Below are 25756 nucleotides of genomic sequence, written 5' to 3' on the forward strand. Positions count from 1 at the left end.
TCACTATTTCAAACTAACTGCCAATTTTCGCTTCCCGTACAATCTGCCAGAAACTCGCCTGCCGATCACGATTGAGTTTACGACCGAGTGCCACTGGCCCTACGGAAACTTTTATAAGTTCATCCATCGGTAAATGCATGCGGGAGTTACGATCGATCGGAGAAATCCCAAAGGGTGGATTCGATGCTTCTGGGTGAGTACACTGGGCAACTTTAAGAGAACAAAAAAAAAACAGATTAAGGTCGGTGGAAAGGCACGGATACATTGTTCCGGACACGGTGTGCCTCGATTACTAATCGATACAATTTCAAACTCGACTCGAAAGGAATTTATCCCGAGTAATTCATTTAGAAATAATTAGAAAGGATAATTCGAATTTTCAAAGTTTGCACTTGAACACTGTGATTGTCTTTGTAAAAGTAATAATTATTAATCTTTATAATTCGTAAGTCTCTGAAAATTATACCGTGAGCAGGGATGTGGGTATAAGGAAAGCATTCAATTTTTTCGTCAATATTTCTTCGAGGTCATCTTTTCGATCAAAAATTTCGAACGTTTTAAAAATCTGAAAATTTTAAAATTTTAAAATAGAAGACTAGTATATGAATAAATCTAAAATTTCAGAGAGAAAGTCTTTTAAAAAGACCCTTCGTAAAGGATCGAATTACCAGAGCAAGCTTGCCAATTAATAATTGAAACGAAACACAAACGATAATTGACGGATATCGAGTTTCTGGTCGTTGTTGGTTCCACGCAAACGTCTGACACATCCGACCGCAGAGATTCGCGTCTTCCTGCTACGCGTTCGGAGAAAAAAAGTGTCCTCGTCTCGAGGGTTAGAGTAAACGGGCGCGATCGACGTGGAAAAAACAAGGAAGAAAAATCCTTTTACATGAGAACGGCGCGTGAAGATGACGCGTGGGGTTCCAATGAGAGGTCTTTCTTCGATTCCTCCTTAGTAGCCCTGGGTGTTCGAGTTTAACGCGTGTGTCACTGCCACGTGGCGGTTCTGGTTGACCTTGAGTAAATCAGCGAAACACATTGGCCCGATGGAGACGCAGACGGGACACGGTGAGACCGCGCATGTGTAGTGAACTCGAAATGTAAATTAGCAAGTTCCACGAATTCATCGATGCTAATATTATGGTAATGAATGACGGGGCGCTTCAGCTATTCCACCGAATAAAGACGGATGAATGCAAACACCCGAGTTACGGATATTGTGTGGACGGATATATAATTTCTATATTTCTTTCGTGTCTTCTTTTCTCTTTTTTTTTTTTGGCGTCGCCGGCGATCGCGATAAATCACGCCGGGGACGCGTGAGAAATGGTCGAGAGAGGAAGCCTTCCTTCCAACGTAACAATTAAATGCGTCGTGGTATAGGCGTGTACACTACTGAAAATTAGTCGATCGTTTGCATATGTACGTTCGAACGATTTTCACGTGGCAAAAAAGCGTGCAATGGTTTAACGAAATAAAAAATATTTGTTAGACGAGGGAACGATTAAGTACGAATATTAATACGAAATTGGAGTAAATAAAATTTGTGATTCTGCGGTAAAAAATATAAGCCACTAAAGGAGAGGCTGAAAAGATTTTACATTAACACTATAACTATCGACAGTTGTGATGTGCTTATTTATATCAAAGAAATAGACTGGGTTTTATGATAACGTAGTATGTGTGGTTATTCGTTTATTAATTTATGGAATTTAGCAAACTTTATGTTTTATAAATTGTTGTAGTACTACTGGGATTCCTGGTGAAAAGGGTTTGTTTATATTCGTCAAGGAGTTTGCAGAATCAATTTGACGAATTTCAGATTTCATATATGGAGTTACAAAAATCGTAAGTATTATTTTTTAGCAATCCATGTTTAGTATGAAAAAGTGCATTTTAATGCGACTGTCAATATGACATTTCGATAGAAATAAGAATATAAACAATGTTCGTAAAGAAAACTACCGACAATTACGGTGTATTAATTTGTACCAAAGAAATTAAAAAGATAGATAAATAAAAGAAATAAATGTTTATTTATTCCCTTCTAGAAAACCACAGTATATTTGCAAAAATTCAGTCGAGTACAGTTTTCACAATTTTTACTTTGATAATTTTAGTGTTAACCTTCGAATAATAAAAATTATTTTCTGTAATTTAAAGATGTCTCCTTGCATCCCCGACAAAGTTCACTTCGAATTAGTGATATTTATTTAACAAACAAAAAAAATTCATAGATACTTTAGTATCCCTGATAAACAATGTCCATATTTGTACGCAAATGATTTAAACAGAGATAAAGACCGCGATCAAGATTTAAGAAGCCCCTACGGTGGCCACGGTCCGTTTGTTGCCGTAGCCGAAAACTGAATTTCGCACGATAAAATTCGCGACTAAAGAAATTACGCTGTCCTATCCGGCGATGATAAATTCACGGGCAGGAACGGCTCGAAGGGAGAAGAAAGCGGAGCCGGCGGAATCGAGGGAATAAAAATGTGGGAAACGAATCGCCGTCCGGGGAGAATCAGACCGTGAACGAGTACGGACGGGATACACGAAGAAGCAGGCACATTTGGCCGTCGTGGGTACTGACATTGCCGAGCCAGCGAACCAGCACAACCATCTGATAGACACGACACCGTGTGTCCGTCTGGAGGTTAAACCGCGCGGCGAACCAGGGACGATGCAACCAGCAGGAGGGACTCACGGACACGGAACACAGTTGGGTCAAGGATTCCCGTGAATTTTCATGAGAATCGGCAACACGGAGAAGAGGATCTTCTCTGAGAAACCGAGCAAACGAGTCCGCGGGTCGATACAAGCGCGTTACCAGCCACTTTTACCCCCGGACGATGTCGCTTTCCCTGGGAAAATTAGTCATTTTAGAGGAAAGCTTCATATAAGCAATCTAAACGAATAGTGCTGCTGGTTTGATCGATTAAATAGTCAATGAAAAACAGCTGAAATTGATCGATAGCAAAGATTGTAAAAATCAGTTAATTGCTAGAAAAGGTCGAACGTTCTTTGAGAAACGAATTATGTAGGTATTTGACACGTGGTTTGTTCGAAAGAATGATTCCTGTACTTCTAGGATTACTAGTTAACATCCTTATAGTTTTGAAAAGTCCAGTTTGAAAGGGTAGCGTTTCGTTAGAAGATTTTTCATGCCCAAAGGGTGATTCTCCATGAAAATACAAGTCGAGAGTGAAGAATGAAATTTTTTTGTACGAAGCTTCGTTTTCGAGAAAATTGAGTTTGAAAATATATGGGCTCGCGTGGCAGTGCTCGAGTTAGCCATCAGTAGAAGTAGAAACGGTGAGTAATGGACAGACGCGCCAGCAAAATCATATTCAATAGAATTCGCGTCGGACATCAGCATAAGTAGAAACAGTAATAATAAACTGGCGCGTCAGACAAATCGTATTCAATCGTACGCGTATATTATAAATCTACAAACATTATTATCTCGAATAACGAAGCACTATAGGGGAAAGTTTTATTATACATTATTAACTTATTTTACCACGAAGAATCACCCCCCTCCATTGGTTTTGCTATAAATAACAGAATACTCTGTGTTATACGTATAAATGTACTGTATACAGTTAAAGGAATACAACAAATATTCAAATATTAATATCTCGAAAACGAAGCATCATAGAAAAGAATTTTATTCTACATTTTCAATTTATTTTACCATGAAGAATCACCCCCCTCCATTGGTTTTGCTATAAATAACAGAATACTCTGTTATACGTATAAATGTACTGTATACAGTTAAAGGAATACAACAAATATTCAAATATTAATATCTCGAAAACGAAGCATCATAGAAAAGAATTTTATTCTACATTTTCAATTTATTTTACCACGAAGAATCACCCCCCTCCATTGGTTTTGCTATAAATAACAGAATACTCTGTGTTATACGTATAAATGTATTATATGCAGGTAAAAGAATATGACAAATGTTCAAATATTAATATCTCGAAAACGAAGCATCATAGAAAAGAATTTTATTCTACATTTTCAATTTATTTTGCCATGAAGAATCACCCCCCTCCATTGGTTTTGCTATAAACAATGAAATACCCTACATTGCATATATGAATGTATCACATACAGTTAAAATTACACTCCAAATTTAATGCACAATCTGAAAACCAGAAATAAAATATTTTACAACGAACCAATATGGCCGACCATTTCAAGGCGTCCGCCATCAGAGGGTCGACGTTGATCGCGTCGAACGGTGGACGCGTACGAGACGCTATGAGTCAAAACTGTATCGAGGCGGTGCCGGGGGAAAAATAAGAAGCGGGGGAGGGGGACGTTAATTTATTCGCGACAAGTGACGCCGGGTCGTCTGGAGGTTGAATCGAGAAGCGTCGCGGCGTCGATCGGGCCGGGCTCGTGCGGCAGACATAAAATGCGGGCCCCCGATGTCGAGTCAAGGGTACGAGAGAGTGATGCACGACTTTCAGGCCTGTTCGTGTTCGGCCGTGATGTGCTCGCGGCTGCTTCACCTTGAACGATCCGCGGAGTTTATGGGTTACCAGCCACGCGTCGGCCATAGAGGCCCCGGTCTACGGTCGTGGACGCGTGGGAGTGAACCGGCAATCGGTGAGAGATCTCCCAAGGTCCGTTCTCGGAAAATGATTTTTGAAAAGAGTCCGCTTCGCGGCCGGAACACGCACCGCGCGAAGCGCCGCGACGATTTATGAATTCCACCGCGACCAGGCGAAGATAAAGATTTATCCTTCTTCGGGCATTGTTTCCATTTTAATTACGCGCGTATTAATTAATTCACCCGTGCCACGGGCCTGGGTTTCCATGGGAAGGAAACCGGTATCATAAACGGCGTTTAAATAGAGTGCCCGGGACGTCGTAATTTAGCGATTCTCTTCTTTCTTTTTGAAAAAAAAAAACCAACAAAATTTCTCTTCTTTTTTCTAATGTAATTAAGAGCTCGCCCGATCAAGATGGTATTAGTGTGTTTTACAAACTCGCGTACACGCGAGGCAGATGCGGGACGCTGATACGCGTAACGTTATCCTCGCGTGGTGCCCCGTCCGTTTTCCGCGCGGAGTCGTTTATCGGTCCGAAAGCGACCCGTCCCGCATTAATCATGAACCTCTCGCGTTAATTTCGCGACGATGAATCTCCCATCCGCGGCGAATAAAAATGATCGCGGTTACGTACGACCTCCGCGGAGAACCGCAAACGCTCCTCTCGCGTTCCCCGGCGTTTCGACGATAATAAATTCATTTTTAATCTTTCGGGGCTCTGCGGTTAATATATCAGCGCCAACCCGGGTCGACCGTGGCGCGCGTTCACGGTAAGAACAACCCGCGAAGGTCCTGTCCGGGGCGAATGGTGGATCGGTCGTTTTTCTGCGAGCGTAACCGCGAAAACCGTCGCACGAAACTGAACGATGGTCGAGAGGAAGGCCGTCAGGAAACGGGGGAAACTAAAAAGCGACCGCACGGACCAAGAAGAGGAAACCCAAACGACGAACGGACACTAAGTTACGAGCACCGACGGCCTATAATCGTTAATTAATGGCCACTGCGTAAGCCTGTTTGATTCGTACCCTTCGCCACAAATGATCTCCCCCACCCCAAGTGCAAATAGTTAATACGTTGACTGCTTGATCAAATCCCTCAAATTAAAAGGAAAATTAAATTTTCTTTTTAGACAATTGAAAACTATCATACCAAGAATTTGTCATGGAATTTATATTTATAGATTCGTTGAAATTCAGGGGCCCTATCTAGCTTCATTTTCTTTGACATCTAATCTTGAGAACTCATTTTTTTAACTCCTTTTGTGAAAAATCATGTCAACTATACAGGGTGCTCAGCCACCCCTGAGAAAAATTTTAATGGAGAATTCTAGAGGCCTAAACAAGACGAAAATCAAGGATTTGTTGATTGAGGCTTCGTTAAAAAGTTATTAACGATTAAATTCAAAAATTTCAAATCGTTCTGTAAAAATTATTTTCGGTTGCGGGGATCAATTACAATCATTTTTGGTGAATACACATACCTCCGAAATCCTATCCACTTTCGAGAAAAAAAATCGGGTAGGTGTTGTTTTTTGGCAGAAAAAAAAATTTTTCAAATCGTTCTAAAAAAAATATTTCTAGGTTGTGGGGTCAAATACAATCATTTTTGGTAATTACACATACCCCCGAAATCCTACGCACTTTCGAGAAAAAAATTCTTTACCGAAAACCTAATATGAGGCCAGAAATGTTGCCCTAAAATTTGACGCGAATCTTTAAAATGTCATAACTTCTGAACGGATTGGACGATTTTAATGTTTAAAAAAGCAAACTACGCGTATTTTGATGAAGAATATGTACAAATCGCAAAAATATTCGAAAAGTTAGTCTTTGAGCCCGCAAAATGAGAAAAACCCCATAAAAATGGTCCAATTTTCAAACAGCTATTACTCCTACAATTGTGAATATATTTCAATGAAACTTTTTTCTGAAGTAGAGCTCATGGGTAGCTACAAAAAAGTATTAGACAACTTTTCTGTAGAGCGTCAAACAAAATTATTAAAAATGAAAAACGAATTTTTAAGAAAAATCGACAGGTGCCTAAATTTTTTGACGAAAAAAAAAAATTTCAAATCGTTCTAAAAAAAATATTTTTGGCTGTAGAGGTCAATTACAATCATTTTTGGTGAAGAGTCATATCCCCGAAATCCTACCCATTTCCTAGAAAAAAATTCGAGGTGTGAAATTTTTCGACAAAATTAAAAAATTTCGAATCGTTCTGGAAAAATTATTTTCGGTTGCGGGGGTCAATTACAATATTTTTTTACGAATAGACCTACCCCCGAAATCCTACTTACTTTCATGAAAAAAATTCAGTACGGTCGGAACTTTAAACGTTAATAACTTTTTAACGAAATCTCCATCAACAAATTAGTATTCCTGATTTTCATCTTATTTTGACCTCTAGAATCTCCCATTAAAATTTTTCCCAGGAGTGGCCGAGCACCCTGTATGTGCACAACCTTTCATGATACATAAAAATATATAATAACAAAAGTTACAGTAGTTTATTTAAGAGGAGAAACCACTGTGACGGATTGAAAAAATCAAATTTGTTTTTTCTCTTTTCAATGCTAGGGGGGTTTTAAAGGAAATTCCCAAAAATGATAAGGTTATAGAAGATTTACTAGATGTAGAAACTGTAACATGCGTAATGCTTTTATTATTTCTGCTGTGGTGAAGATTTCGTATGAATGGGAAGTGTTTTAGTCAAGATAACTATGTGAATTAAAAGTATTTACAAGAGAATCAAAATTTTTACAAGTAGTTCAAAAAATGTACTTTCGAAAACATTAAACATTTATTAGAAAAAGTTTCATAGTTATTTTCTATCGTCACAGTGGTTTCCCCTTAAATATCGCTATTTTTCACAAAATAGTTTACAAATCATCTCGGTGAGACCGAAAAATTGCCTTTAATTTAATATTCGTGACTGTCGTATAATAATTAACCGTGCCCCTCGAGTTTAAACAAGTTTAACTGGGATAAACAGTTTTTTGTTGCTCCGCGCATTATTTCGAAATTTATCAAACTCCACGAAAGGGGCTGGCAACTTTTTAGCAAGACGGGTCCCATTGGGGCATTAAGGTTAATAAAGGGGCCGCAACAAGTGTTGCTACCTTTCAGTTCCGCGAACGAGTGAAAAGAAAGGTGATGGGTAAGATTAAAAATAAATTAAATTCGTGGGACAATGGTGCTCGATCATACCACGTGTGTCAGAAATTAATTAAAAAACATTCAGAAATATATTTTTGCTAATGATGTTTATCTAAATTACAAAGAGCCACGATGATGGAATTAAAAAATATCCCGCGGGCTACAAATGGTATCGTCGACCCCTGGTTTACGGAATTATCGAAGTACTTTAATAATTCTGGTTAATTCTTCGCGTGCTTGGGACAAGTTGGCTTACAAGGAATGTCCCACAATTATCCGTGTTCGATTTTAATCTACTTTTGCAGCACGGTAGGCTACATATCCCGATTGCTACGCGCAAACTATCAGGTCCGATTACTCGATAACGTTAAAGATACGAGTAATTAAAGTAACATTCCTCGCGGTATGAATATCAATGTTCGCCACCTGCTTCCACCGATCGCAGATGGCACAAACAGAAATTCTTATGCTCGAAATCGTAAGTATTATTGTTTTCATTATTGCGATAGCAATAATAATCGTACCGAACGATCCTAATTCCATTTGCATGAATTTTACTTCTTCCGGGAAAGCAATATTGTGTTTAAGTGCATGCTGCAATCGAATTATATTATAACTGTAAGTATCTTTTTACTAAAATCTTTAAAAATCATTACTACATTCGCTCACGCAGTTACTAACAAAAAATTATTGTTCTACAGACTGATACCTTATAATTATTCACAGATAAAATAAAAACACTAAACATTATTCTTTATTAATGGGAAAAAATGATACGCCAAATGGTTCTCATATTCGGAATCATATATAACAGTATATTTATATAGTGAAGAATAATTCAGTACTTAGTAGGGTCACTATTATTATTTATAATTGCCCGAAATCGTCGTGGTATTAAAATGGTTTTTGATTTATCCGACTTTCCATTTTGGAGATATCGTAGTTTAAATAAAGGGGTCATTTTTTAATTTTGACTATCTCTGTCTCCATCTATCGCGTGAGTCGTGAGATTCGTGAACGCGAGGTCAATGACCTCGCGACGTAAACATTGAAAAGTAAACAAACGCTCCGAACCCCTATATCTTCGGAACTAATTAAGCTACCAACTTGAATGAACACTCATTTTAAAGGGCATTTCATCCTCTATCCAATGAATATATCAACTATTATAATTTATGCAATCTTCTATGTTTATTTTGAAATTTACTTTGGCTCTATCCAACCAAAGAAGTTTCAGCAATTCCTATTGATTATACGACTGATGTACGATAAAACTGACTAAATTTGTATACAGGATGTTTGCGTGATTACTATGCCAGAATATTTTCGTAAATAATCCTTTCCTCCGGAATTAACTACGCGCGTACGCGTTGAGGAACCGTTTCGGCTCGAAATCTATAACACCGTCAGCGGTTCATCATCGTAAACTGAAAGCACAATTTGTATCGCACGATATGATACCGTGGTCCGGATAAACCCGAACATCCTGTTCCAAGGGCAACCGAGTCCTGGCCGGTGCAGCTGAACAAGCGCGCCCTCTGTCGTCCGAGATACGATCAACCCAAGTACCACGAGATATACGACCTACGATTGGCATGCACGAAGCGTTACCACTTACATGTACGCCGTTCCTCCGCGATCTTCTTTTTCCCTCCCCCTCTGCCGAACCTTCCCAACCGTCTTTCTCTTCAGCCTTGTATTCTTGTCGAACGCGTTCTCCGTGCCCGCGCCCTGATAAAAAGAGATCAGGCCCGAGGTGGAGCGATAAGGACTAACCGAGCCCCGATCAACCGCGATACGTCGGGGACAGTGTTTGGAATGTCGTGTGAAATCGTTGGAAAAAATCAATACCGATACGCCGCGTTCGATAAACCATCGGGAGCAAAAAGGGAGAGACTCTGCGACTCTGTGAAGTTGTCCCCCCCTTGCTGGGCTTCTGCACCCCAACCTTCGAGACGTCTCAACTTTGTTTGAGTTCCAATCGCTCGAGTTCGGCCTTTTCGGAAAACGTTTGCCCCGGGGAAACATTATTTAACGCTCTAATTGCTACACGCGATGATACTTTGACACGTGGAGAAAATGGAGATCGTAGATACAAGTTTATAAATAGACAAGCGTTCATCCACCATTCGTTGATAATTAAAATTTCAGCTATGGAATGGAATATTTGACAAATGGTAAATAGGAAATTATAAAAATTGTGTAAATATTGGTTTCGACAGAGAATGAAGTAATTTTACTAAAAATAATATAGAATTTGGTTAACTCGAATAAAATGTTCATCTTTGACGTATAGTAAAATCCTCCTTTCCCTTTGAATATTTCCCATAAACTTTGGTAAGCGTCAGATCGTTATCATCCGTTACATAATAATATCATCGAGATTACGATAAGCTGTTTGCGAATTTGTTATCGTAGCGTTACGTGTGAACTTCAGTGTCAGATTTTCATCGACGAGTCTAAACTAATCGACTCCGCTTTTCGTGAATTGCTCCCTATTAACCAAATTTGGGAATCCAACCTCGTTACTAAATTCACCCTGTATAAGGAAAGGTTCTTTCAAGAAAGTCGAGTCCGTGGTCTACTGGGGAAAAATTATATCGAGTGCAAAGGGTTTCTCGAAAATTCTCCGAGCAGAACGCGTCAACCGATGCGATATCTTTCACAGATGGGGTCAGCCTGGCGTATCCATCTAATTAGAACGCGTACACGTTTGAAACCGTAACGAGTCGTGCCATCTGACTAATTCAAACTTACCAACGTACTCTGCAACATTCGAGTTGCCGGTTTGATTCGAATTTTACACGCAGTTAACGCACTTCATGTACGACTCTATTCTCAACTCATAGGGTGCACCACTCCACACGCTACGCGAGAAAATCAAGCTTAATGTCTTGGATTTTATCATACTTGGATAATTCTGTATTACAGTTTATTCGCTAACAATTAATAGTGGTGTTATTAGTACAATTTTACAATATTTCAATAGATAGATCTGATATTTATTTTAAAAAAATGTCTCGATATCACGTAACTATTTTAGTTTAACCTACTTGTTATAAAAGAGGCGTAGATACATATAAATATACTCTAGTTGAACGAATAGAGCTGCAACGTCCTCGAACAGAAAATAAATGTCCACGAGTATTTAATTTCAACGATAAAATACTGATTTCATTTTTATAATTAAATATTGTAAAACACTATTGTGAATAATATTGTAAAAATTTTACTATATTAACCCCATGCCGCACAATAACGTGTCTGACTCGTCACACGAGGCTACTCACTCCTCGTCAAATTTTATATAGTAAAATCAATACATTTTTATCTCTTTTCGCGACCATTCCTTGTACGCACAAATTCAAACGAAATTAAATAGTATACGTTTGAAATATTACATTAAATCGTACGTCAGTGGGTTAATGAATATTTTCTATTGAAGGCGAACAAAAATTCAGGACTTTAAAAAATTGTTCAAGGTGCTTTAATATCGACGAAAAACGATTCGGAGAACGAGAGTTATTGGTACAGCTTGTCGCTGTGAAGGTGAAAACAACCGAAAGGAAATCCTTTCACCGCGTAAGCAAATTTTGATCCCGGGGCTCGTTCCGTCAAAAGACACCCCTAATGCGTCGCAGAAGAGTGGCTCGTTTCGCTCGGGGCGGCTATAGTGCTCGAGCCGCGAAATTAATGCTGCACCTGGCCGAATGAAATTAACGCCGAGCACGATAAAGGAAAAAACGAGAGCGATCGAAGCCGAGGGCAGACAGGCCTGCGAGGAACCGAGAGAGAAAGAGAAACAGAGACAAAGTGAGAGGGAAGGGACAGCGACGACAGCTCGGTCGATTCGACGTGCTCGCATAGTGGCAGCAAGTCGACGCTGAGCTGGCGCAATACCGACGTTGACGCCTGGCGTCGTTTACCGGGGATCTCTCCTGGCGACGACGCAGAAACAAGGGAGAAATGTCGCATAATGTGACTAACGTAATTAAGGCGGCGGCCACGTTGAATTTCCACCCGTTCCACGCGATCCGTGTTTTCCGAAACTTACGGACAAAAAATTTCCTTTATTTGCCCGCTTGGAAAAATGGCACTCGCCCTTCACTTTCCCCCTGTTTTCCGCGCCGGGGAGGAAAACAATAATCGGTTCTCTTCTTGGGTAGACATCGCGTCGTGGAGGTAGTAGGATTTTTTAAATACCACGATTTATTAATATAAATGTGTAAATAGAATTACACCCCATATATGTACGTAGAATTTTGTGACTTTGTTTTGGAACCTTGAAAATTTACGGAACTCCAGAAGGGAGGAGAAAGGTAAATTGTAAAATGAATTTATGTTTCACGAGATAAAGTATTTTAGAAGCTCAGTACTCGGATACATTGAGCGTTCAGCAAAAGTGTTAATTATTATAGTGTCCCAAAAATTTTTACTATTTTAATAAAATATGATAAATATGCACGTCTCGAAACATTAATTATCATTATCCGCACAACTACTCCATCCATCAGCCACGGAAGGGATAAAAATGTTCACGTTAGGAGTTCATTTTAAGAATCATCACTGTACGCTTTTTTGTATCTTTGCTATTTTAATAAAATATGATAAATATGTACGTCTCGAAACATTAATTATCACTATCCACACAGCTACTCCATCCATCAGGCACAGGGGGGATCACATCAAGAGTTCATTTTAAGAATCATCACTGTATGTTTTTCAAATTTCTTTAGCTACGTCAATTATTAAATTCTTGAAAATTCTTTATGAATTACAGGTCTAAAAATTTATAAAAATACCGTATTCCTGTGTTTACGATTTCTTCCATTCGTTCTAATTTCATAAAGTTTACAAATTCGATGCAATGAATACGTATTATTTAAATCATCCTCGACAATTAAAGGTCCATCGACCTTTACTTATCGTTGCTTCCATCAAACTGAAATATAAATTAATATCCAGCGAACGTTCTATTAAAATTAATTGTATCTCGCTATTAGTTCACATAATAAAGGTTCTACCGTGGCAAGACCTTCGTGCATTGCACCGAGTCCATTCGCGTAATGTGTATACAGCGACCGATACTCTTTCACTCAACTTTTCTTTCGTTTGTGCTGCCAGTCAGCCGTCAGTATCAGCATTATTATCATTAAAAAGATCAGCGTCGGTAGCTTATTTGCGCCACGAGCTGCCTTGTAGTTTCAGGTACGGTAACGCGAAACGCGTTTGCAAGGTGTTAATGGATACTTGTCGGAAGTGAAACGCAGGTGCCTGCACTTTGTTCCCCGATGTACCCGGGTTTCTCGTTGTCCTTTTTACCCCTCCTACGTTTTCCTCGTTTTTCATTCGCGGCATTACGGCACGTCAATCACACGCCGATACAGGGCGTCGTTATTAAAAGAACGGATTCCATTCACCGATAGAAAAAGTTTCGTTCTTCGGCTATCTTCGCGCTGAACGGTTTGCGTAACCGACGTCGATAAATAACTCAAATCACGGCAGGCGGAACCGGCTTCTCTCCCTTGGCCGTACTTTAATTTACCAGACCACGTTCGTTGACGTTCGAATTTTTTTCTTTCACCCCGGGAAATGGTACCGCTGATGAATTGCCAGTCTAATTAATTAATCTCCGGTAGCGGCGTTTCCTTCGATCACGTACCTCTGACAATTTGTTCGACCTGGACGTAAACTACTAATCCAATCGAACAGCAAATCGTTAAGCGAGCCGCGATAAAGTAAATTAGAAAATTGATTATCTCGGAACAACGTTTCCACACACTTTCCTGATGAATTTTAATATTTGATACGCGAGTTTTTTCGTTCAATTAATAATGCACGCGCTTGATTAAATTGGTTCGTCTTTATCGTTTCAATCTGAAACTGCGTAAGCGTTTCGAATCGAATATATACAGGGTGTTCCACCACACCTGGGAGAAATTTTAATGGGAGATTCTAAAGGCCAAAATAAGACGAAAATCAAGAATATTAATTTGTTGATGAAGACCTCGTTAAAAAGTTATTAACGTTTACAGTTCCTCACGTACTGAATTTTTTTTCTAGAAAGTAGGTAGAATTTTGAAAGTAGGTCTATTCACCAAAAATTATTGTAATTGACCCTTACAATTGAAAATAATTCTTCCAGAACAATTTGAAATTTTTTAATTTTGTTGAAAAATTTCACACCTTCGCGAATTTTTTTCTCGAACGTGAGTAGGATTTCGAGGGTATGTCTAATGATAAAAAATTATTGTAATTAACCCCCGCATTCGAAAATAATTTTTTCAGAATGATTTGAAATTTTTTTTTTCGCCGAAGAATTTGTCAACATATTGGAATTTTTTTTCTCGAAAGTGCATAGGGTTTCGTGGGTATGTCTATTGACCAAAAATGATTGTAATTGACTCCTTCAGCTAAAAATAATTTTTCAAGAACGATTTGAAAATTTTTTTTTCGTCGAAAAATTTAGGCACCTACTCCCTGTCGATTTTTCTTAAAAATTCGTTTTTGATTTTTAGTAATTTTGATTGACATCCTACAGAAAAGTTGTCTAATACTTTTTTGTAGGTGGCCATGAGCTCTACTTCAGAAAAAAGTTTCATTGAAATATATTCACTATTGTAGAAGTTATGGCTGTTTGAAAATTGGACTATTTTTATTGGGTTTTTCTCATTTTGCGGAGTCAAGGACCAACTTTTCGAATATTTTTATAATTGCTACATATTCTACACTAAAATACGCGGCGTTTGGCTTTTTGAACATTAAAATCGTCCAATCCGTTCAGGAGTTATGACATTTCAAAGATTCGGGAAACCATTTTTGGCCTCAAATTAGATTTTCGATAAAGAATTTTTTTCTCGAAAGTGCGTAGGAATTCGGGGATATGTCTATTGACCAAAAATGCTTCTAACTGACCCCGATAACTAAATATAATTTTTTTTTTATGATTTGAAATTTTCTAATTTCGTCTAAAAATGTCAGTATCTACCCGAATTTTTTTCTCGAATCTGGGTAGGAATTCAGGGGTATGTCTATTCACCAAAAATGCTTGTAATTAACCCCTGTAACTAACTATAATTTTTTTAGTATGATTTGAAATTTTTTAATTTCGTCTAAAAATTTCAGTACCTACTTGAATTTTTTTCTCGAAACTAAGTAGAATTTCAGAGGTATGTCTATTCATCAAAAATACTTGCAATTAACCCCTGTAACTAAATATAATTTTTTCAGAATGATTTGAAATTTTCTCCTCTAGGACCTCTAGAACCTGCCATTAAAATTTTTTCCACGAATGGCCGAACAACCTGTATATTGTTCCAACTTTCCAAGAGCCGATATTTCAAAGTATAATTACGGAAATACATTTGGAATAAAAATGGGAAAGACGTAAGCTTGGCCGGGCTTTATTATATTGAAATTTTTAAAAAATGAATCCGAACAGAGGTAGATTGAAAAATGAATGCCCCATTTTCCGCGTCGATTAATTGACTTTTGGTAATTTAAATTCCGTTACACGGTGAAAAATTTTTAATATTTTTGCCGCATCGCTTGTTGCATTATAATCGACCCCTCTAAAAGTACGTATATACTCGGTGAATGCGGAATCGGCGCACATAACGGTGTACAATGCACGTTCCATGCTCGAAACTAATTTTTCGTCGTTAAAAGTTTTTTTTAGGACGATTCCGTAACGCGTAAAAACCCGGAGAATGAAATAATCCGTGTTTCTTGCATCTATTTTAACGTTAAATAGGAATTTTTTTTAATACTCGACAATTTTAACCGCACAATTCTGAACAGAGAAAATAGTACAGGCGATGCAAAAGTAAACCAACGTGCTTCCAAAGATTAACAATGTTCGAAAAGTTGTCGTGCAAGTTACAAACATATTTACACTGAACTAGAAAAAAAGTTCTAGGAACTTACATACGTCTAGAAACTTTTTAGAAATATGGATACTTCGAACGATATCAGGCACAACAGAAACTATGTTTACCAAGTTTCAAGCAGATATAGAAATTATTGGAACGAGTGCCAAGAAACTCTACTTATCCATGATGTACTCAGCACTTTTCAGGAACTGCAGAAACGTATAATGAAGGCAAAACAATTAGAAATCTACCGAAAGTGCCGACCATTATGATGTAACACTTTAGTGAAATTCAAATAAAATCAAATTAAAACTTTGAGGGTCGATCAAAAGGTAACGCTCCGAGTTGTGTCAAACTTTTAATGGATTTTTTGAGGCACGATCTGTTTACATTGTGTCTAAAACTCTCATAGTTAAATACGAAAAGGCTCGTCATATTTTTCCATTCTGTTTGCTCGGAGTCCAGTCAGAGTCACAGGAATCCGAGTCGAACGATTCCTACGTTTAACAAGAGTTGCAAACAGAGAAGGCAAACACGCAGGACCTTTGTCCTTCCTCCGATTGGACCCTGGTTTCGAGAGGATCCTCGTGACCAGGTACCATTTCGATCGAGGCTCTCCAGCTCGGTTCGTTTGGACAAAAAGGCTCGTGAAAGTGATTCCGGGCACGCGTCGGACAGCTCTGCCGATTAATTTCACTGCCACTGGAAGACGAAACGACAAGCTTGTCGATTTTTAGCTGGCATCCGACTAACCGGACCGCTCAGGTACGCGATCTTTCTTTTCGAGGAATCCGAGGAAGCTGCGAACCGATGGCTGGTCCGAAACGACGAAAAAAGATCGAAATTTTGCGGTTTCAACCTGTTTCCACGCATTGCATACTTCGTTGTATATAAATAAAATACGAGCATAGTCGATTGGACACAAAATATTATGGAAAACTATCATCGAGAGTTTTATCCTAGTCTTGGAAATAGATTAGGATATTTAAATATCGTAAATATTTCTTCGATATTATGTTTTAGTTGTATCATCTTCCCAAGCGTGTTTTTGTTTTGAATTTATCTTTAATTTACCATTTTATATATCTTCTTATTTTGTTAAGCTGAAAATGACTGGAACTTGGCTCGATATTATTTAAATTTTAAATTTAAGACTAAATAATGAATCTACCGTGTTTTCTTTTCGACCACGAGCTTTCGTACGAATAACATTTTTTAATTAATTTCGTTGTTTGGTGATTGTACCTTTTTGGTGATTTCGTTCTACAATTTACGAAAACGGTAACGCAGGATTTGTAATGCATCTATTGTTAAAGAACATGTTACATAAGTGGCAGGATGGGATTGCCTTCACCCCGATCAAAACAATCGGTGGGATTCATCTAACAATTTATCTTGGAAAAAAGTTTGGCCTCCCCATTTTGCCATTAGCGATAAAGAACTGTCGATAAATCACGCAGTAGAGGAGTTATGTAAACGTCTACTTACGAGTAGAAGAAAAGATACAGCCTTGAAGAAATGATGAAATCACGAGAAATATGTAGCAAGGACAATAACTTACCTATAATAGAGAAAACAAAAACAATCAATTAAATATGATGACAGTATGTATAAAAAAAAATTAAATACCATTACACAAATCACAAATAAAATATACATGTATTTATTAGAAATGATCGTCAAATTGCTTCGATGCCACAAAAGCTTTAAAATTAGTATTATTCAATGATTTTATGTGTAAATAATATGTAGTTTCATTTGCATACCGTATATAACAGATATTTTATGACGTATATAATGTTATAAAGTCCGCTTGCCTAATTTCAATCAATTTGAAATCAATTATTATTAGATAATTTGCTTGCGAAAATGTGGTTTTACGTTACCAGCCACCTGCAAATATGAAAAGATGTGGTATTACGTCAGTGGCAACCTGTTATAGCTCACGAAAAGACGTAACGTTACATCAGCGGCTATGAATGTATTAACCTAAGTAAATATACTTGACACTATTTACGTTAATGACAAATTAACTAGTTCTGAAACCGAAGACTCGAAAGGCCAAGTAAAAAAACAGCTTCTAACAAATACATGCATACGTATTCTATTTATTATTTGTTGGCAATTTAACTCTTCTGTACTTCGTTTAATATTTACCAACAGAATGAACATGGTGTAAAGTTTTAAGTATACGATTACTTATTCGATAAATTTTATACGAGACATGTGAATTCCACAAATTTTAAATAACTTTATAAAACGTTTCCTCTCGATTTAATTTTTAGATTAAAGAAATTGCCCTTGTCGAATATAAATTATTATGATAAATTACTCGTAGATGCGTACCATGTAACGATGAATCGCGTTTATTCGACTTTTAAATAAGAGATAATATTCCAATAAATCTTGCTCGAGAAACGTTTCAGATTTATTAGTCAATGCGTTATTCTGTATTCATGAATAAATCATGGGGATTCAATCATTATTCTTTATTCTCTATTGAGAGTAAAATTTGACGAATTTCTCACACTGGAAAAACGCGAGCAGTGGTGAGGAGGAGCCCAGTTTCATCTAACCGGGGAAACATTGTGTCACATAACCGAGGAATACAGTATTATTCCAATAAATCTTGCGAAACACTAGAGACTTATTAGTCAATGAGGAATAATTTTTCACCTAATAAAATCATCATTCTGTATTCATGAATAAATCATGGAAGATTCTTTATTCTCTAGTGAGAGTAAAATTTGACGAATTTCTCACACTGGAAAAACGTGAACAGTGGTGAAGAGGAGCCCAGTTTCATCTAATCGGGGAAACATTGTGTCACATAACCGAGGACTACTGCAACAAGTGTACTGTTTGCACTCATTTTCATCGGGAAATTTTTTACAAATTAATATTTCTGTGAGAGACTGCGCGATAATATATTGCAGTTCTTTCGACTTCTATTTTATGGAACGACACGAGGATAGGATTCGCGTTATTTGCCAAATGCGCAGCGACGATCGAGGGCCAATTGGGGCTGGTTAGAAAATAAGAAAATGAACCAGACAATGAGTCACGGTATTTCCAGATTGAATCGTTCGTTTCTATAGGCGGGTATCACCGAGGGGACAAAAAGGGAAGGAATGGTCATCGATCGCATGCCCTTGGCTGGCTGGACGAGGAACCGGGGGACCGATAATAACGGCGTAACAGGTTCTATCGTTTCATCGCAGTATTTACGTTCTATTATTCTCGGCGTTGGCTCGTATATCGTTGCCCCGTGAAATTCCAGCAGAACGAAAGCGACCAGCGGAGGAGGGTGTCTCGTGTACACGGGGGACGTTGTAGTACGTATAGGCAGCCACTCGGTGAAGTAATGGACCATTTATTTTCACTCGTTGACCCCCGCCGAGACTAATGTGTCTCAGCAAGCTTTTTCGCATCCCTGCGCGGCGCGCCTTAACGTTCCGTCACTCTTACAAAGGTGGCTCAACCGCGCGACCACAAAGCCCTGAACCGCCGTCGCGAAAGCTCCAGGCGAAACGAAAAAGGGATCCCTTGAATTTTCTTCGTGCAGGAGTCGCGCCGCGATGATTCAAAGTAAACGAATGGACGATTCGCTTTGACGATGCGCGAACCTCGGCTCCCCCCGCGTCGTCCAACGATTCGTTAAGCGGGAGACAAATGATAAATGAACGAAGTTCTGCCAGAACCAAGACCGTTCAAACAATTTAACGCTCGAGTATTCTGTAGATTGTCGAGAACCACGAATAAACTTAAAATATTAGATCGATGAGGTGATAATTTGTTGATTTTTGAAGATTTTAATTTTTTCTACGCACTTCCCCAAAGTGTGATACTCGATGAGAATGATAACATAGGCGTGGGGGAATTTTTTTCTAAAGAAAAGTGGAACGAGTGTACCAGATTGAATCGTACATTTCTGGGAAAACTATGGAACGCTTTTTAATTAAAAATTTACAGGCTGTCGAGGTAATTTTTATTTATCGAATTATATTTAATATATTGTTAGGGTAGAATTGCTCCACTTTCTTCTCGGTCCGATTTTAACGATATTAGTATTGAAATATGAAAGTGGTCATATAGTTGCGCTGCTTGTATAATGCGTGTATCGGCGATGCATTTAAATATTATTTATATCTTGGCATCCGTCGATTATCGAGTCACGAACACGGATGCACCGTTGCGGTGAGTGAAATCGATGATTCTCAGAAGATGATGAATAATCTACACGTACACTACCGGCTAAAAGTATAGAATCAAATCCGTACAGGAAATATTAAACATTGCTCTACGAATAATTAATGAAGCTAACAAAGTTGCTATTTATTTCTTCCTCTTTTATACAGTTCCTTGGGATATTTGTACTTGTTAAGAAAACGCCGGTATATTATATGAATGAAGATTATTAAAACGTTAATCATTTTACTGATAGTTTGGAATTGTCAGTATGTTTCAATCGTCAGCTTTATTTTATTTTTAACATGTTCTTAAACTGTTCCTCAAACCAATATATTTTCAGAATCACAAGATGACATCTGCGTCATTGATTTAAATCAGCTGTATGATAATTATTTCAATCTCCGTGCATATATAACCACTGCTCCGTGAATAGATTTCTAGTTTTTGAAAATATAAAATCGTCTGAGATTTAATCCCGAAAGCATGAACAATACGGTATGATACTTACAAACGAGTTGATCGATTCAAAAGTGTGTAGATAAGTGTTTTAGGGAAGTTTGCATAAAGCGAGGGTAGTCTTCGATTCGAGAGAAAAATCGCCATTCGCGTCGCTTTGAAGTGAACTCGCGTAATTTTACAATTTTGAAGGTGTTATCGATGTTTTGTATGGAAAATCTCTTATTAGTGCAAACAATTCGATTGAAGAAAACTGTATTTCGCATAATATGAGGCTAGTCCTCGAGAAAAATCGCGATTCACATCGGTTTGAAGTGAACTCGCGTAATTTGACAATTTTTACAGCGTTATCGATATTTTGTATGGGAAATCTCTTATTAGTGCAAATAATTCGATTGAAGAAAACTGTATTTCGCATAATATGAGGCTAGTCCTCGAGAAAAATCGCGATTCGCATCGGTTTGAAGTGAACTCGCAGTCGCAATTTGATCGCTCGGGAACAGGGATTACCGTATATTTGTCGGAAAAGCGTCCCCATTTGAAAAAGAGAGAATTCCGCGAGCGTTTCTGTCCGCGTCGCGTCGCGTGACGAATGTTGGCCTTCGAACTCTTGTCGCGAACAGCGTTATATTTAGAAACTACCGTTGAAATATATTACGTTGTCAATAAATCAACGGTCCACGGGTTTCTCGTCCGGATTCCAACAGCGCCACGAGGAAGAAACGACTGGTAGAGAGAATTCAAGTAGACGAGAAAAAGGTTCGGGGAAACTTCGAAGGGATTGAACGCTGGAAGAATCGTGACAGACGCGCTGAAGGGATCGAGGAAAGAAAGGAGACAGGTGGGTGGGGTTGGGGGTGTGCCACGGTGACTCCGCGTCCAGGAAAGCCGTGCAAGTCGTCGTTTCGTTGGAAGCTGGCCAAATGCACTTAGCGTTTCTATCGAGCCCCCCAGAAGTCCTCCTTGCATCATTGGCGTCGGTAGCTCGCAAACTATTCAAATCGCGCGTCCTTTCTTACACTGAATTTCGATCGAATTTCCCTACCAAACTAGACAAAAATTAATAGATGGGTTCTTCGTCGATTATTTTGAGCAAACATAAATTAGAATCCCATCGTTCGACACTCATATATGGAGTGACAGGATTTAGTAAAAAATGCTATGGAGCTAGAAAAATAAATTCTCAAGTTGAGACGTCGAGGGGAAAAAGTTTGAGTAGGATTTATGAATTTTAGCAAGGTTACAAAAGTAAATCTGAATCAAATTTCAGACTAGTTTACAATGATTTGAAATTAAAATTTTAATCTTGCAGAATATTACACGATTTTAATCTAGCTGTGAACATGTTAATACTTTGACTGTGTCAGTTACCATGTCATCATATCTTCAATTTATTACGTTTATTAACGTTACATTTATAATTCCTTGTAATAATATTCCTAGCATCATCGTAGATCTCACTTTGGTGTACAATATCAGTGGTGAAGGACAATGGTTTTCGCGTGATACGTGCGATCTAAAGAATATGTAGCGTGGCTTCCCATGCTCGCCACCAGAGGGGTTGCGCTCTCACAAGCGCTCGACCAACTTACCAATATCCTGTCATAGAGGTTTTTGAAAGTTTTCCCTCTAACCTCAAACATGTAATCTAACAAGATAAAACACCGCACAACACAACCAACAAACTAAACAAACTAATTGCAGGTCATAGGGAGAAACCCGAGGTACTGCACACACCCAGTGAGAAACCCAAAAAAAAAACTTCCCAATATCCCAGTCGTCTAAGGCAGGGCCTGCCAGGAAGACTTATTGACGAGTCCACTAGCAGCCCCCCTCCTTTTCTTTTTTGTCCTCCTACGATTCTCACAAGTTCATACCCGCAGTAAATTAGCGCCACAAATGTATTATATTTTGCTTAACGTAAAAAGGAACGTCACACTCGCAAAGATGACCATTTTGTCAAAGTTTATTTCACGAGCAACGATGATGGTACGTTGCCAAGGTCGGCTAATAGGTTCGCTCGAATCGAAATTCCCGATGAGCAGTGGCGTGGATAGATCTTTCCGGTTTGCGCGTCGCTGATCAACACCATCGAACAGAAGCACGCAGAAAACAGCGGCTGAAGAGGCCAGATCACCCTCGTATTTACTACGACAGACACGGCTGGATATCCGTGGAGCATCCCTTGCTTCCTTCGAGTGATTCTCGTTGCGCGTAAACAGAAAAACAGAGACGCCCTCGTAAAAGCTTTCGTAGCCGTCCACTTTCACCCCGGGAAGATCGACGGAACGTTCACTCCAGGGCCACGGTGTATTACCACCTCTGGCTGACTGGTGGAAGCCACTTCTTCGTAGACAAACGGCCAGGACAAATACGGTTGACGCTCGTCGACTCCGGGCGACAGAGGACCGAGATAAAAGCGATTTCTAAAAAGCTCGAGAAGCTCGCCGCGGTGTACTTTGATCATCCCCCGTCCGGATAACACCGGAAAGGGATGCGGTATTTTTTCCCCCCCGACGGTTGTTTATTTAGTTCATTTAGATGTTTACAGTCGCGCGCGCTCGCGGGAAATACAAACGAACGTTGCGATCCGCTTTTCAGCGGGTACAAAGAATTTTCGAGGATCTCGAAAACGTGAATTTCGTTCGCGATTTCGAGGGAGGGTTTCACGTGCGTGACACACTCGCGTGGTTTCTCACGACTAACTGTAATTATTCGACCTTTGTTGCTCGGTACCGTGACAACAGAGAAACGCGTGATGAGTCTAAAAGCGAACGAAATTGAATTAACTTTACATTTATGGCGATACGTGCATAGTTGCGTCGCGCTAAAAACTATGTCTCTACGTATCGTGTCGATACGAGGCTAAACATGACGTCATTAGGCATTCTGTCGTATCGTACGAATTGGCACACGACGTTTATGGACGTAACAGTGCACAATAATTATGGAAAAACACTCGACTGCAGAAACGTTCGAGTGTTTTCGAAACATAAAACGTGGGGATCCCGAACGAATTTCGTATAGACCGTTCGACGCGAATTTAAAACGAATTGCATCTTTTTTACGGACGATTTATTTAACGCGTCCGTGCAAAAAATGAGCAGACAAGAAGAACCGGGCGGATTTTGTTATGGATATTGCCTCGAGCCGAGACCGAGCCCGACTCGAGCGTAAAAACCTCTTTGGATAAAACAGGAGAGTGGTAAATGGAACGCGACACTTATAATCTTCTTTCCTCTTTCTTCACCGCCGCCCCCGACGGCCTATATTCTATCGTTTTAAATCACCGCGTCCGCGATTCCCCTTTCCTCGGTCTCGTTTCATCTTGATTCCTCGCGTCGTGAAAATGGGGGATGAAACTGATAAGGAAATCGAATTCACCCGGAACTAATTCAGCAACAAGAAACTCAAGACGCTGCAAATTGTGCGATACAAATTATACGACGCCATCCGACCATATATTTTCATTTCTTTTTACGACTATGAGATCCCAGAGAAACTTTATATCCCAGTTCCATATTCTCGTTTCGAGATCCGATTTTATTCTCAGCTAAACTGGTTGATGAACGATGTCAATTTTGTTTAAATACGATTTCGAAGAAACCCTAATTTATTTGGAAAAAGTTTGAGGATTGTTGGAAAATAATCTATAAAAAATATTAGAGGTAACAAAGAATACATTAATTATTGGAAATAAATAGCGTTTCATTTTGTTCCGTGCATGTTGAAAAATCCCACGATACTCCTTCGTACGATAAGTTTATTACACACAATTTTATCTGTTGGTTTTATCACTGAAATATTACTCCATTGGTAGTGAACGTAAATCACATTGACTCGTGTTGGTTTACAACAAAACGAATAAAATATAAACGACAATCGCGTTCGAATACCCAACTTGCTAACGCAATTATTTACAAACTTTTAAAAACGTATATTTTATCGGTACAGAACCGGCGATATTTGGTTTGAACGGCAATTTATAATCCAAATAAGTTGTAAATAAGTTTGGAATCAGCGTGGTCGCGAGAAAAAGAATAATTTCCGTATCAACGAGGAAAAGGGAGGTGAATCGTGAACCGGGAAGAATAAAATGTGTCCACGGCGTTTCCAAGCTTTGCATAATCCGCAATTCCGTCGTATTTACCGGAAATGGAGAACAGAACGGAAAAATCGTATCAGTAGTTGTAATTGCGTTATTCCAGGACGGGAACGATATTTTTCCAGACCGGCGAAAGAAATGAAATATGCACATAATAATCGCGGAATAGGTGGAGAGAAGGATTGGAGCGGCCGGGCGAAATCATGCGCGAATTTCGAACGAACGAGACGGACTGTATATGCAACAGCTTCATTCATTATTAATATCGACACGCTGTACACGTGCAAGGATACATACGTGATCGCAGCGAGAATAGCACGATCGCCAGGCTGCCGGCGTCGGCTCGATGAGAAATGCATTGAACATACCTGCAACACAAAAGAAAAGAAACGTTAAAATGACTCTATCTGTACGAGCCTCGCGGCTTGTACGCGTATAAGCGATATTTTTAATAATATTTCACGGTTCGTTTCTCGAACGAGTCATTCCTCATCGCAATACAGCGATGATTCGTTAAATGAACATCTCTGCAGAGTTAGAAATGCGACACCAGATGGTTATTAAACTCTGGATCGTTTTTCATGCGTTCTGTTCAATTAAAATCAGCGAAGGACAGAAATGTTCAATTTACGAATCACTTTTTATCATTTTAAGAATCATTACTATTGGGTTGGTGCATCCGAAATGTCGAATTTTGTGTACTTTCATCACAGACGAGGTATACGAGTAGATCTTAGATCCAATGTATTTTCTCAACGTAGTTTTCAGAAACTCAGAACAACTTTTTGAACATTCTTAGAATTTCTAAATATTCTTCACAAAAATACGCGTTGTTTGCATTTTTGAACATTAAAATCGTTCAATCCGTTCGGAAGTTATGATTCTTTAAATGTACCCATGAAACTTCAGGGGAATCATTCGTTCGTGGTCAGACATTATATTTTCGGTAATGAATTTTTTTCTCGAAACTGCGTAGGATTTTGGGGGTATGTCTGTTCACCAAAAATGATTGTAATTGATCCCTGCAACTGAAAATAATTTTTCCAGAACGATTTGAAATTTTTTTTTTTCGTCGAAAAATCTAGACACCTACCTCCTGTCAAACTTTCTTAAAAATTTGTTTTTTATCTAATAATAAGGTCTACTCGTATACCTCGTCTGTGCTTTTGTATACTAGAAAAAGATCCTTTTAACAACCAGAGAATTTGTGGATGAATTATATGTATATCTCTGTGTAAAGTTCAAAAACCTTTATAAGTATTTCGTGAGTTTGTCGAGAGACGGTTGAATCGATTCGAGTACTCGTTCTTTGTATTTGACAAGAAACCATTATCCGTGCTTCCATTATACGCGCTCGTCGAAAAAATTCTCTCTATTATTTGTGCTTTTGTAGTAAAACCTGCAACC

General features: G+C 38.8%; 1 protein-coding gene across 7 annotated transcripts in view; it reads right to left on the bottom strand.

Annotated features, from left to right (window-relative positions):
* Window positions 1-25756, bottom strand: part of LOC143345929 (uncharacterized) — a 409789-nt gene that overhangs the window by 218874 nt on the left and 165159 nt on the right. Inside the window, exon 1 of one of the 7 annotated variants that reach the window (XM_076773553.1) lies at window positions 24647-24711. The exons of the other annotated variants lie outside the window; for them this stretch is intronic. Within the exon in view, the coding sequence (XP_076629668.1) occupies window positions 24647-24708 (62 nt within the window). The 5' untranslated portion in view covers window positions 24709-24711. Of the gene's footprint in view, window positions 1-24646; window positions 24712-25756 lie in introns of those variants that run through there. 7 annotated transcript variants of the gene reach the window in all.

Source organism: Colletes latitarsis, chromosome 9, assembly GCF_051014445.1.
Source record: "Colletes latitarsis isolate SP2378_abdomen chromosome 9, iyColLati1, whole genome shotgun sequence".
NCBI lineage: Eukaryota > Metazoa > Arthropoda > Insecta > Hymenoptera > Colletidae > Colletes > Colletes latitarsis.